The sequence below is a fragment of the Prionailurus bengalensis genome, chromosome A1 (genome assembly GCF_016509475.1).
Source record: "Prionailurus bengalensis isolate Pbe53 chromosome A1, Fcat_Pben_1.1_paternal_pri, whole genome shotgun sequence".
NCBI lineage: Eukaryota > Metazoa > Chordata > Mammalia > Carnivora > Felidae > Prionailurus > Prionailurus bengalensis.
In genome coordinates, this window is record NC_057343.1 from 105026469 (window position 1) to 105041612 (window position 15144).

The window sequence follows — 15144 nt, forward strand, 5'->3', positions numbered from 1 at the left end:
TCCAGCTTTAGGTCTTAGAGCTGTGTGGCTGACTTCGGGTAGCTTCTGGGAACATTATAAATTAAGGAGGAAAGGAAGAATGTGTCAATTTCCTTTCCCAGGTATCTTTTGTCCTCAGAGTCTTTCTGCCTTGGGATTCTCCCTGGTGAGAGAGACTGAAGACGAAGTGTTTGCCTGGGATGAAAGTGGAGCCTCCAGCTGGCCAGTGGCCCAAGTGCAGGTCAGCAGGCTGCTTTTTCTCTTTCCTTTTCTCCGTGGCTCCTCTACGCCCTCAGATGAGTCACTTTCACTAAAGATGAAGTAACTGTCGCTTCAGTCCAGCTGTAAGTGATAGTCCATGGCACTGTGGCACTGGAAAGGGAGACCAGGCCACGGAAGACAAATACAAGTAACTTCTAAGTCATGTCATTTATTTTTTCCCTCCATTGGATTTTCTAGCTCGTCTGAGCTTCTGCTCAGTAGTCTGAGCTGTAGAATTTGTGTGAACCTTCCGTGTGCTCTGTATTCCCCAGATGTGAACATGCAGAAGCATGTACACACACACACACACACACACACACACACCTGGGGCAGGCAAGAATGCACTGGATTTGTCTCAGCTGCCCCTTTCCCCTCTGGCTTCACTGTGACACACATTTGTCTCTACCCTATATCCTTAAGACATATGGTTAGGACAGGGTACAGCAAAGAGGGAGAAGAGAGGGCTGTTGAAGAAGTTGAAGGAAGGGAAGCTGTGAATCCCCAGGATCCTTTACTTGCCCCTCCTCATTCTTCCCCCTGCTTCATTCTTGACTTTTCAAAAAGAAAGAATCAAAGCAAGAGGTCAAGGCTGGCAGTGACCAGTGCAGCACCTCTGCACCCCTTCTTCCAGGCAGGTGTAACTTGGCTTGGTGACAGACACAGAGCCTTGGTGACAGACAGGTCCACACCTGTCCCCAGCCTCTTGGCTGGTGCCTTGTGCACGTGCTGCAGTTCCTTAGGCTCTCTAACCTTGAATGATGTCATAAAGGGCCAAGAGTGGATCAAGAACTTTGAGGATCTCAGATGGGTGCTGGGCTGCTAGAGCTCAGGGTCTCTCTCCTGAGGAGGACCCAAGCTGCTGGCCCAGGAAGCGAGCCACTGATGCTACTCTGGGCTCCCAGGAGTGTCCTGCCCACCACCCTGCAAGCAATCTACTCCTTGCATTTGGACTCGGCTTTATTTACCCGGGTGGGGATGCAAGTATGGGGGAAAGATGTGTAGCACAGACCCAGTACCAATGTGCCAACCTTCCCAGTGCAGGGGCCTCAGCGAACTGCTGGGCACCTGTCTGCCTTTGATATTTTGAGTCAATGTATCTCATCTCATGAACCAAGATGGCAGGGACTCCCTGCAGCCAACCTCAACAGGAAATGATCCCAGGAGTCTCTCACTTCCTTAATTCACGGAAGGAGCCGGGAGGAGAAAGGGGCTGGTCCTCTCATGACTGCTTGTGCCATTCAACTGAGAGGTGTCGCTGGTTAACCTGACAGCTCAGGGACCAGGGCTGGGTGGATGTTATTTATCCAATCTATTACAGGGCTGTAGTTCACAAGCTACCAAGTTGGACTCTTGGCTCTGGAAATTTAATGTGTGACAGCTGCATGCAGCCAGTGGTGTCCAGCATTTTAAAAAGGTCAATTAAGAAACGGTTGATGGCGGTGCAGCTAATGACAGCCTGGAGGGGTGAGCAGGGCCGAACAAACAGAAGGGCTGAGGCGTAGATTACTGGAACGGAGTGTCGAAGGGGAGCGTGGTGGGGAGGAAATCTATTGTCATCAGCCATAAAACACATCTGAGTTTTGCAGCGGAGAGCGGTACAGCTGTTTCCCTCCCCAGGCGGCTCGGGGAGCAGTCTGTGAACGGGAGGGGGGGTGCTCGGCAGACAAAGGTGACACCTGCATCCGCTTGATCGATCTGCACACAAAAATCGTTCCCCTCCTGGCCGCCTGTTCCTTTGCACTTTTCCGCTCTCCCACTTGGGGAGCATAAGGCAGAAGTTGGAGCGATATTCAGAATGTGGGTCATGTTCTAGAAATCCATATTTTAAGCATTCCCCAACGCTGGGCTCCGCCTTCTCCTCCTGGGCATGTGGGTAGGCGGCAGGCAGGCGGATGGGGGAGCCAGCGCCAGCAAGGGCTTTCCTCAGACGACATATGTGCCCCGTGGTTTCAGTGGCTACAAATGCAGGGTGCAGTTTAGAGCCTTTACACAGTGGTGGATAAAACAGGGACAGGAAGTCCTTAGCAAAGGTCTGTTTCAGCCTGTGACTGAATTGGCTCATGGTTGGGGGAAGGCACTGTGTGGGATGCGTTTTTAAAAAAAATCAGACAAAGGGGCCATAGGCTGCTAGGACAGGTTTTTTGCCACATCTACCTGTCAAGCTAGAAATTCAATAGAGCAATGGGAATGCTAATTGATATGCAAAACAGGTCCAGGGTTCCTAGAAATGTCTAATGATCCACCAGTTCCTTGTGAAGGCAGAATTAAGACATGCACTAAACGAGATGGGAGTAAGAACACCAACCTTTTTGCTTGTCTTTTTTTTTTTTTCTTTTCTTTTTAAAACCTACTTTGGGGAAACTTCACAGGTTTTATAATTAAAAAAAAGAATGTTGCAATCAGCGGGGTTTGTCTTTCACACACTGGATATTTATTATTAGAAAATAGCTTTTATCAGCTGGCAGTATCAAACAATTCGAAAGGAGCCTGCTTCTCACTGTAATTGTCTTTCCCTCCTTAATGAAATTTAAATAAACAGTTCACTGTAGGGAGAGTTGCCACACCTTTTTTCCCCTTTAAAAACGGAATAAATGAAGTTTAGTACAAAACATCCTCCAAATAGGCCTTGTTCTGTAGCCATTACGCTGTCCCCTTGAGTGAGAGAGAAGGCAATGAAAAAGACCACTCAAGTTATCAAATTACCCCCAAAGAATCTCCAGTAGAAACTGGGAAACGCATAAACTAACCCAAACCAAACTCATCCAAACCAAGAAACCAGTTGTAACGTTGGCTTTTTCGACTGTAATTATCATCTGACTTTAATATATATACTTATATATATATATATTTTGAAATAGTAATAAAAAAGGAAGCATTGAATTGCATCTTTAGCAGGACAACCTTCCTCATATGTTAAAGAGGTGTTCAGAAAATCCCACATAGTATCTGCTAAATAAGCATGTTTGGCAGCTGAGCAAGTATCACGTGATTGCAGCATCCATGATTTGAAGTCAAACAGCATCTGCTCTCTTCCGGCCGAGTCCGTTGCTGGGGCGATGTGCTCACAAGGCTCAGGGTGTTCTGAGACCCATGGCTTAAGGAGGGGTTCGGGAGTGGCTCAGTGCATGGCCCCCGTGCGGAGACTTCCAAAACCCCAAACAACGAGCCAACCGACCAACCACACAAGCCTCAAACAATGGTCTCCTTAGAGTTCCTCTTGACAGAATGGGGGCCCAGCAGGGACTGCTGGTTAGAAGGTACGCTGACAGACTTTGGAATGAGGAGAATCACTCTCTGATTGGTCCGACGCCATTCGTTGTACAATCGACAGTGGTATCGAAATGACACCTGGGGTCAGGAGAGGAAAAAATAAGGGAAGGTTTCAGGTAAGCAGAAGCCGAGAATCAAGCCAAGGAACAGAGAACGTCATTTACAACAGCTCTGAACAGCTGGCGGTGGTACAGCGGGGCGGGCCACATGGGCAAAACGGCTCTTGCAAGCAGCTGAGGGTTGGGAGGTTGGGACCAACCAGAGAAAACCCATGTGTGGGCACACGCAGGGCTCCCAGGGTGGCTTCCTCCATTCCCCATAATACTGGATAAAATTAGGATATGAAGAGGAAATGAGGTTCCTTTGGAGTCTGGATTTAGGTTTGGGGTAGTAGTGTTTGGGCCCCAAAGCGTCAGTTGTGAAGCAAGTTGGCCACAAGCAGTTGGGCAGAGTGGGTATAGTGCTAGCCCTCCCCGAGGTGTGGGATATGGCAATGTGTCTTTCTGGTCTTCAGGTTAAATGAGAGGGATGCTCATGTATCCTCCTGCAGGTTGGACTCTGCACAGTTCAATATTCAGACTAGCAAATGTACCCTTCGAATTGTGCCATGCACAACCTGTACAACTGTACTAGCTGGCCCTGATGGGTGAACTCCAACTGCCTGTAGCTACGGTGTTCTATGGCTTCCAGTGGGGATGCTTTGGCATGGGCACCAGGTCCCTTGATAAATTCTTCTTGAGCCAGAGCCTGGGGTAGGTTCAACTTCCGTGGGCATCTGCAATGCCTTGTGCCTACCTCAACATTGCATCGAGTGCTCTGTACCTTAGTGTATTTGTTTCTCTGTCTCCCTGCTCCAGAAGCATCTTGAGAGCATGGTTTGAGTTGTGTTCGCCTGTGTAAGCCTAGCACCTAGCACGCGCCTGGCACTTAGGAAGTTGCTCAGTAGAGTTTGCTGAGTGAATAAATATCCTATGCTTTCTGATTGCAACACTGCTTCAGATTCAAGCCTCCCTTATAGAATACACAACATTATAAGCAGTCAACTGATGGCCAATTGTGGCATAACTCCGCCGAAAAGTACTTGCTTCCCATGTAAATACACTGGAATGAGACACATCTGTGGTTTGTTTTGGAGAAGGCTAGCTTACAGCATTGATGGACTGCCCAGGCAGTTCAGAGTCTGTACTTTTGAAGATGCATAAACTGTCTTTAACACTGGGGGTAGGTTCCAGTTTGGGAGCATCCAGATGACGAGGTAGGTGCTGGGAAGGAAGATGCCCGTGAGCTTAGGCTGACAAATGACCCGGTATGGGCTGTTTAATAATCTGAGGTGGGCGGTTTGGGATGATCCCGGCACAGGATCCATGGTAATCAGAGGGCTGACCTATGGTTGGACCTCAGTGTTTCTCAAGCAGAGCAGAGCACAGGCCCTTGATCAGAAAGGGCTTACCAGTCGTCTGGCAGGATCATGAAATTCACGGCTGCTAGCTCAAATTTCTGAGGCTAGAAAGCAGATGCCACAGGCTGAGTGCCAGTGAGATTTGGATATGAAAATATAAGCTGCTCAACTCACACAGATGTGCTTTTCTCCAAAAGGCCCTGAACATGCCAAAGTGGATCAGGGTTTTTTTTTTTTTTTCCTTAAGCTTGATTCTCATGTATCTATTCTGTCCTGCTGCTGCTTGGTGCTACTCATGAATGTGAGAGAGGTAGGCTGGAAAGCCCGCTGCTCGGGGTAAGAGCAGGGAAAGAGGAGAATGCAGACAAGTACTTAACAAAGAACTTTGGCAGTCCTGGAAGTCGGGAATCTGGAAATACTATAGTAAAGCTGGGTTTCCAATCAAGAGACCCTTCTTCTGGGGGTGCCTGGGTGGCTCAGTCTGCTGTGTGTCCTACTAGTGATTTTGGCTCGGGTCATGATCTCATGGTTTGTGAGTCTGACGTCGGGGTGGGAGCAGGTAGGGGGGCAGTGGGATCTCTCTCCCTCTCTGCCCCTCCCCCGCTCATTCTCGCATGCACACTCACCCTCGCTCTCTCTCTCTCTCTCTCAAAATAAATAAACAAAAAAGAGACCCGAGGTGCCTGGGTGGCTCAGTCGGTTAAACATCCGAATCTTGGTTTCGACCCATGGGTTCGTGAGTTCAAGCCCCATGTCGGGCTCTGTGCTGATGGCAGGGAGCCTGCTTGGGATTCTCTCTCTCTCTCTCTCTCTCTCTCTCTCTCTCTCTCTGTTCCTCCCCTGCTTATGCTGTCCCTGTCTCTCTCAAAAATAAATAAACTTAAAAAACAAAAGAGACCCTTCTGTATGTTAAAGAGCCGTGCATGCTGGACCTCAGTAAGCAGAGAAATAGCTGTGGGCGTCTGCAGATAGCTCCTTTTCTGATGCTGGGAGCAGACCCTGGGCTCTCGGGCCAGGCACCCCAGGCTTGAATCCCATCCTCTGCCTAGCGGCTCCACATTTGGGAGTGTTGCTTACCATCCCCAAGTTTGAGTTTCCTCAGCTGCAAAATGTGAATGGTGGTATCTCAGAGTGCACAGAAAGCACTTAGCACAGTGCCTCACGTGCGCTAGTGTTCTCGGCCTGTTATTTTTGATGTGTTAAATATGGAAAGGAAGACAGTTTTGTGACGCTCCTTCTTAGACACAGGGGAACTGGGGGAAAAAGAGAAAAACAGGGCTGTTTCCCTTGCTCTCAGTGTGGCGGGAGGTCAGCAGCAGGTTGCATCACCTGGGAGCTTGTTAAAACATCAGAATTTTGGGTTCCACCCAGACCTAAGGAATCAGAGCATGCATTTTAACAAGATCCCTAGGAGATTCACAGATACGTTCCAGCCTGAGAAGCACTGCTTCAGGCGACCCAGGAGTCAACAGCTTAGCAGTTCTCCTGGTGCCTTGGCCAGGAGGTACAAAAATCAGCCCGCTTGTTGAGACAAACAAATGAGATCTTATTATGCATTAATCTATCTTCATTGCCGTTAACCATCACAGTCTGCAGGCAAATTCAATCAATAAGAAGAAAGCATCATATAATGCTTCTTATCGGAGGACAGTAAAATAGATTGGGGCATGATGCAGACGGGGCCTTGGGTTTGCGCTTGCCCTGGGTTCATGCTGAGCCTGGACCAAGAGCTCCAAGACGCCCCCTCCCTGCAGTGGGGCAGAATAGGAAGAAGGGAGGTTTGATTTAGAGAAAAAAAACAGGCAGTGACGGAAAAATAAACAACACAAACCAAAAAGAAGCTGTGGCAACTGTAACATTAGGAACTTCGTTTAGATATTTCTTAAATGTGTGAGTTTTTAATTTTTAATTTTGAGAGAGAGAAAATCCCAAGCAGGCTCTGCCCTGTCAGCATGGAGCCTGACTGGGGGCTCCATCCCATGAACTGCGAGATCATAACCTGAGCCTACATCGTAAGTCGGATGCTTAACCAACTGAGCCACCCAGGCGGCCCAAATGTCTGAGGTTTTAAGGGGAAAGGAGGAAGCAAGAGCACAGGGCCACTATTCTAAAAATACTGTTCTTTTTGGGGTGGGTTTCTTAAGGTGTATTCATTTCTTTGTCCAAAGGGTATTTATTAACCTGTTGTGGACCAGATCCTGCGAAGAGCTGTGGTCACAGACTGGGCAAGGAGGGCTAGAATACATCAGCATCCACCTCTCCCTGTCAGGGAGGGGACAGGCTGTTACCTAAGGTCTACTGTAACGTCACGGCAGGGTTTGGGAAATCTCGTTACGGATTTTTTATTCTGCCCTTTCTCTCCAGAGGTTTTGGCATGATTGAGGCTTGCTGATGGGGCCAGGGCCTTGTAAGTCACCTTCCCAGAAACGGACTGCCGCTCCCTGAACTCTGGCTGTACCGCAGAGGTGGGCTGTGTGAGCAAATGGGATGCGGAGCAGGAGTGGGCACGGGTCACATTCAACCCCCTCAGGCTACCGTGGGCTATTTGGGCTGCGGCTCAGCCAGCCGGCAGTGACCCTTGTTGGACAATGTCCTACGGAAGGTTTCCCCGTGTTATAAGGAGAATTCAAATGACTACCCCATCGGGCTGAGAGCAAGCCAGAGGAGACAGATCACTCATTCATTCCATTCTGTGCCTTAACTGGTTTCTGTGCTGAGTGCTGGTTCCATCAGGGACGCGGTGAGCTGAGGGGCTTCCCCCGGGTCACAGCACCCCCCCCCCCCCCGCTCCCCACCTCTCAACGGGAGCTAATTATAAGTGCCACCCTGGATGTCTTCCTAACGTTGAGCGTGGACTCAGCTCTCATCCGGCTTTTGACTATGTATGGAGCTCAAGTGGTTTGTGATGTGGGCAGTGATGTTTCTGGGGCACCTCTCCCCGGGATCTTGGCGGAGATGGCTCGCGCCCTGGACTCCGGGGTCCCTGGTACAGGTTTCCGCACAGCAGCTTCCAGAAGGCCCAGCTCCCCTGAGTTGCGCCAGATCTGCGCACAGACTGCAGAGGCAGGCCGGCTGAGTCTGAGATGGTGGGGAGGCTATGTGTCCCCCTTCGCTGCGCCCGCGAGGCCCTTTCAGGAAGGCTCCTCTGAGCAGCCGGGCTGGGACTGACACCGTGTTTGTTTACCTAAGACATTTTCACAGCATATTCTCCCGAAGCCTGACAGCTTGTTTACAATGGGTTTCTGCCGGAGGGCACTTTCCACGTGCTGTCAGCTCCTGACTTACGGCTCCTGCCAGGGCTGCTGGGTGCAGCATTTATCAGGGAGGGAGTTAGTCTAGATTCAGGAACTACTGTCGTGGGGCGTCGTGGTTTCCGCACCAAAGGGGAGAAAGCCTTTCTTTCCCTCCAAACGCTTTGCATCTTGTAGATGGCTGGGCATGCAGAGGAAGAAAGCCCCGTGCCTGTTCTGGGTGCTCTGATAAATGTTCCGGAAGTTTCCGCGCCTAATTGTCACAGCAGCGGGACCCAGGGGCTGTCGCCTGCTCCTCCACCTTTTTGCATAAGGCTGGTCAGAGAGGTTAAGTACTCTGTTCAGAGTTACACAGCTATTAGGATGTAAATCTTGGGTCCAACCACAGGGCCTTTGGATTCTAAACGCATATGTGCTCTTACCATGCAGCACTGCCTCTTGGAAACATTTCTGGAATAGAATATGTTCTCATTCTCCTGAAAGAGCCCTTGCTAGTTACCTTTCCCACCCAATCCCCTCTTTCATCTAAGATGGGTCACATCCGCATTCCCCTAGGAAAACTTTTCCTTTCCTTTCCTTTCCTTTCCTTTCCTTTCTTCCTCCTCCACCCTTCTTTTCCTCTTTCGTAGTGGGAGTGGGAGCTGGTGGGGCCGGGTTTGGAAGGCAGAGCAAAGGAGCAAGTGTGAGCAAGCACTAGAAGCTTCCACATGCTGACACACTGTGCTACGGGATATGAGAGTGGTACACTCTGGACAGGAAATACATATTAAATAACAATGGAACGTGTTCAGATTAGAAATGAGCGGGCACAGGAGAGTAATGCCAGGAAGCAGGGGGCCTGGTTTCTGAGACTGTTGTAGAGGCTAGTGATGCTCTTCTCTGCGGGTCCCAGAGGGAAACATAAAGCGTGAGATCAATGGCGTGCCAACTGGTGCCCAAGCCATCAACTCACTTCATGAGTTCAGTGAACGGAAAGAACAGAGATGTTTAAGAATTCTTCCTCATGTACAGCAGGCACACTTATTGGGAACTGGTTTTCTTTGGTGGCGGCTTCTCAGCTAGATAAATGAGTGTTTTTATGGGCAGCAGAGTCAATATCCCGACACAGAGAATAATCATCAGGCAAAGTGCAGCCCCACGTCCAACAAAGACTTGAGGCTGCGTCAGGAAGTAAGAAGAAAATAACCAGCAGGAGGATTCATGATGTGCGCAGGCAGTGACAGCAACGGTGGCCGAATGCATCATTCATAATACACTACAATCCCAGCAAAAGTGAGGAACATAAACCAGAGAAAGGAAACGCCATGCCTCATAACGGATGGAGTCCTAGAACGCTGGAGGGGAGAAATGTCTGGGGTGTGTGTGTTTGACTGATGGGCTCTCAGAAGCTGGGGCTTTTTCTTTACTTGATCTGCTCTTCCCAGCAGCACACCTACGCGTACACACACATACACACACGCACACACGTGGTAATAAATCGCATCAGACTCTCTCACCAGCACCTGCAGGTCTGTCTCCCACGGGGCAGATGGGACATGTGACGGACAAGAGGGAAGTCTGCGCCAGCCTTGGGGCAGCCAGCTCCAGCTGCTCTGACCGCCCCCCCCCCCCCCCCCCCCCCCGTCCCCGGACGGTGGGCCATACTTACTAGTGTCCAAAAGAGGTAAATAGTGAAGAGTGCGACAGTGAGTGCAATCAGTCCGACGGCCTCCAGCCGACTGCTAAAGTGCAGGTGGTCCACAGCGCCCCGCAGGCAGAGCCAGCCCGAGATGGTGGCCAGTGGAGTTATGAACAAGAAGCACACCATGTCTCCAAACAGAGTCCGCTTCTCATGCTGGGGGCCTGGGTTTCTGAGCCACTGCCGGGGAAAAGGGAGGAGAGAGAAGAGAAAAGCAAGGTCACGGTTAAATGCCAGGATGGCATGGAGATACACTACCCGCAAGCTGTCTTCTTCTTCAGGAAACTGGGAATGGGCACTTCTGACCCATGCTGAGATCACAAGGCAGCATTAAGGGCTCATTCCCAGGCCCCGCCTCACCGGATTATAGTGACTATGGTGATAATTTAACGTGACAATAGTGATGATGATAAAAACAATAATTTGAACAGTGTCCTTGCTGTCGATGGCCTGCTGTTTCTGAAACGATGGTTATCATTTTAAATAGCGACCCCATGGGAAGGTAGAGAGGATGTTATTTCTGGAAGGTAATAGCTGAGATAGAAAAAGTGCTGTCATGTGGCCAAAGCCTTCCAGGATCTTGGCTCTGGGAGATGTCTACAGGAAAGGGTTAACTCAGCAGGCCGGGGTGGCTCAAATTGTGCATGTTCCCCTGAAAGACCCGTTTTCAAGATTGGCTCTTCAGAAATGAGCTCTGAGTCCTGGCAATATTTTGCCTTTTACGAGTGTCTTTGTTTGCCTGAGGCCTTGGGCCATATGGTAAGAGTATAATGAAATAGTTTATGCCAACAGCGTGATTTATGCTGAACACCTATGTTCGCTGTGGGGGCTGGAATATGAGCAGCTGAGGTCAGTCATGCAGGCGCTGAATGCCTATGTGACCGACCCCAATAAACACCCTGGACACCAAGGCTTGGGTTGATAACGCTTGGTATGTGTTGTCACAAATTGTTGCTGGAAAAATTAAACAGATTTGTGTGACATTCCTGGGAGGGGACACCTGGGAAGTCGCACCTGGTTTCTTCTGAACTTCACCCCGTCCATTCACCCTTTCCTTCTGCTGATTTTAGTTGGTGTCCTTTTGCTGTAATAAATTGTAACCATGAGTAAAAGAGCTTTTCTGATTCCTGTGAGTCCTGCTACTCAATCATGGAGGCTGATGGTGGTTTTGGGGATCCCCCACAGAGTGAGACTCATGTGACTCATGTGACTCCATGAACTGAGGGATGCCCCTCCTTGTTAGGACCCTGGACCTCCTCCTTAGGGTGCTTCCTGACGTTTTAATTGGGTTGCCCTCTTGACTGAGTCAACCCCAAAAAAGGGTGGGCAAAACTTTGTGGTTGTTGAAAGACCAGAGAGGAGAATTCCTACAGGAGGGGAACAGAGTTGCTGTCCCAGTTGGGGAATTGCTGAATGCCTGCTGAAATGTTCTCCATAATCCATTCTGGGAAAAGTCATGCTTACATATGGGTGTCGGTGCACGACAGTAATGAGGTCAGGTGGCTTTTCTTCAGATTGGCATTGAAACATGTCTCCAAATACCCCTGCCTCACTACCCCATGTAGTAGTGGCTGTGCCCAAAGGGTCCAGAGGAGGGGGGGTTGAGCACAGTTAGGGGTGGGAGTGGCAAGAGACGCAGGCCGAGTCTGTTTTCCATCTTGTTTCCTAAATGAACGGGGGCTTAGCTGTGCCGTGGGCTGGCCCCCAAACGGAAGCACTGTGGGCTGCTGAGCACACATTCCAAATGGCCAGGGCTGCAGTTCCCACAGAAACATTGGTGGGAGTGAAAGCATCATGACGGGGGATATGAGAGTAGATGGTGCACAGTGGAGAGTAAAAGGAAGGCCATGGTCAAGGGCAGGAGGAAGAGACAGAGGAAGCAAGGTGAGGACAGAGCAATGGAAGGGCCAGCAAAAGCTTCAGGGAGTGACCAGAGGAGATGGGTGGCGGGGAGAGATGGTAAAATGCAAGGAAGAGCATTTCCGAAAGGTACCCTTTCCTTGAGTGTTTGCCTGGGGCCAATATTAAACGACCCACAGTGCCCAACATACCAGTTTCCAGGGACAACCCACCTTACCATCGTGCTGAGATGCTGAAAGAAGTCAACCTCAGCTCAGTAATGCGGAGGGAACTTGTCTGTGAATGTAAATACTGCATTATAAAAAATTTCACATAAATCCCTAAGTGATCAAGTGCGAATGATGCTGACCCTGCTGCCTGTTGTCATGTTACCTTACACATCTCAGCAGCTTCAGAAAAATTCAAAGAGCTCTTATTAATTAACATTTTCTTGCCTAAACACTGGGAATATCGATCGCTGTGAGGTGGAAAGGAGAAATCAGGTACGATGATCCTAATTTTATGGAGGCTCAGTGAGGTTAAATGATCGCTCCAGGTGATTCGGAGGTCAAACTGAGGAGAGGACTCACATCGCTCCCCTCTTGCTCAGGTGTCCTATCAGTAAAATACTCGAAAAATATTAAAATTGCAAGACATGCAGAAATCCAGATCCTTAAACAATTTTGCTCGAATCGCAGCAACCTGATTCCCCTTGCAGATTTTCCCTGGAAGCAGATCTGGAAGCCTGGCCTCCCTTGTTGGAACATAGGAAATTCTCAGTAAATATGCAACAGATGTTCACAGACAAGCCGACCTCACTGGCAAAGACTTTCCTCAATTTCTGCTGCTTGGGAATTCGGAATGCATTTTATGAAGATTAATTTAGAATTTTACTTATCTATGTGGCCCTTAACATGACCCAGTGAAATGACTCAGGTGTGGAAGGAGGTAATTACAAGTCACTAGTTATCTCTGTCTGGTGTAAGATAAATTACAAAGGCAAGATGATTATTACTAATGCTGGTTCCTGGTTTCTCAGTTTCTAGTTGTGCTCTGATTTTCTATATTCTTTTTTTTAGATGTTTATTTATTTGGAGAGAGAGAGAGAGAGAGAGAGAGAGAGAGATAAGAACGAGTGTTGGCAGGGGAGGGGTAGAGGGAGAAGGAGAAAGAATCCCAAGCAGGCTCCATGCTCACCATGGAGTCCAGCATGGGGCTCGATTCCACGACTGTGAGATCATGACCTGAGCCAAAATCAAGAGTCAGCTGCTTAATTGACAAAACCACCCAGGCGCTGGTGATTTTCTATATTCTTGAAAATTTTTCAGGCCTTTTTATATATACATTATCACCCAAAATCTGGACTCTGCACATCATTAGCTGTAAATATATATGTGTGTTTATAAATGTATATATATATGTATATAATATATATGTGTATGTATTGTATGTATACATATAATATATACATATATATGTGTGTTTATAAATGTATGTATATAAATATATATTTATAGTTAATGTGCAGAATCCAGACCATGAGTCATATAAGTTTGCTCAACTTTATGTTGTTTGCTGCTGGGTCATATTTAAGTATGAAGTTGTTTTTCTTTCTTCTTTTCTTTTTTAAAGTAAGCTCTGTGCCCAGCTTGAGGCTCGAACTCATGACCCTGAGATCAAGAGCTGAATGCTGTACCAACTGAGCCAGCCAAGTGCCCAGGTATGAAGTTACACCCTAGGTAGCGTTATATCAAAATCGGTGACTTCTTCAGAATCCCAGGTGTCATTTATGTTTTACACAAATGTTAAGTCCCATGAACAGGACCACTGGTAGTATCTGTTGCTGAGAAAAACCCTGCCCTCTGCCCTCTGCCACCAAGTTGGATGCCCTCAAAGCATCCAAGTTGGTCGATAACAGGATATTTATACAAGCAGAGATTATAAGCGAGAAAATCTGATTACACCTCAAATTTCCAGCAAGAGGGGGGATGTCTAAATAAAGTAGGAAAACAAAATAAATTATGGAATTTACTTAGAACAGAATACCATCGAGTAATTTCAAATGATAATGCGCATTTTATATTTCCTGACATGATGTACTGCTGAGCAGGAAGAGTTCTACTGGACAGAATGTGTAGTAAGATCCTGTATATATGATGAGATAGTTACATACACACAGACATTTACACCTACAAAGATGTAGTGGATTTACACAGACAAAGACCAGAATGATCCCCAGCAAGATAGTGGCTATTCTTGGTGGTGGAATCATGAATGGCCTTTAATTTTTTTCACTTTGTATGTATTCTCTAAAATGAACATGGATTCGCCATGTAGCTACACATGTATGTATTAGTTGTGTACGAAACATTGGGAAAGAGAGAGGGGGACCCTGACTGAGAGACAGGGAGAGAAGAGGGAGGGAGCCGTCCAGCTAGTGCTTAGCAAACTATAGCAGTAAAAAAATAAAAAGAAAAATAAATAAATAGTACTGACAGATGTTTGGGGCAAGCTCAGTGCTAGAAATCCGAGTTTATTATGCACTATCTCCCTGAGTCCTTGCAATAACTCTCTGAAGCATGTGTTAACATCATCCCCATTTTATAGATGCCAACACTGGGGAACAAAGAATAACTGACCTAAGGGTGGACAGCAAGTAGGTGGCCGAGGCAGGATTCAAACCAGCCTCACTTTGCTGTTCCTCGATTTCCATGCTTACATTTTCTTTCTGCACCGAATGGCACTTGTGTGTATGTGTGTGTGCACGCGCAGTCACTAGATTTTTTGCAAGCTTTCAGCGAGGTGGGATATGGTAAATCCTGCCATTTTACTGTTTCATCAGGTAGGTGAAGGACTGGCTGGCCAGGATGGTATCGTGGTAACTTTATAAAATATTCTCAGGCTACTATTCCGTTCTATGTGAATTCTCTTACCAGATCACAATGCGGTCCGATCTGTGGGCGTTGAATCACAGCTTCACTTTGGCATAATTCGTAACAGACAAAGGGTTGATCTCAATTATTGTTCACTGTGGTTTTTTGCTCCTCTGTGTCTCCTGCCTCTCTAATCAGTTATACATATTATACACAGAATATTAAACCTATTCTGTAGCAGTATCTTCATTTCCCAGACATTTAATAAAAGAGCAGGCTTCGGCAGAATGGCAGGTTTGTTTGTGTGTCTGTGTTGCCACCCGACCTGACCTGAGGTGGACCCTTTAGAACACTGGCATCTCGCACGTTCAGCGTTTACAATGCTAAATCAATGACAGGAGCTTATGTTGACTCACACCTTGTGAAATGCAGAGCACTCTCTTATATGCCACATGAAGTAATTGCTTTACTCTCCGATAATCTTTGAAGGCGGTGCCACTACACCACCGTTTTACTGATAGGGAAACTGAGGCACAGAGAAGATTGCTGTTGGCTCTGGTCCATGCACTCTAGCTCTAAAGACTGTGCTCCAAA

General features: G+C 47.9%; 1 protein-coding gene across 1 annotated transcript in view; it reads right to left on the reverse strand.

Moving 5' to 3' along the window:
- Positions 1 to 2648: 2648 nt before the first annotated feature.
- Positions 2649 to 15144, reverse strand: part of MARCHF3 (membrane associated ring-CH-type finger 3) — a 149097-nt gene continuing 136601 nt past the window's right edge. Inside the window, exons 4-5 of the mRNA XM_043586695.1 lie at positions 9809 to 10018; positions 2649 to 3588 (exon numbers count right to left, since the gene is read on the reverse strand). Of these exons, the coding sequence (XP_043442630.1) occupies positions 3430 to 3588; positions 9809 to 10018 (369 nt within the window). The 3' untranslated portion in view covers positions 2649 to 3429. The remainder of the gene's footprint in view (positions 3589 to 9808; positions 10019 to 15144) is intronic.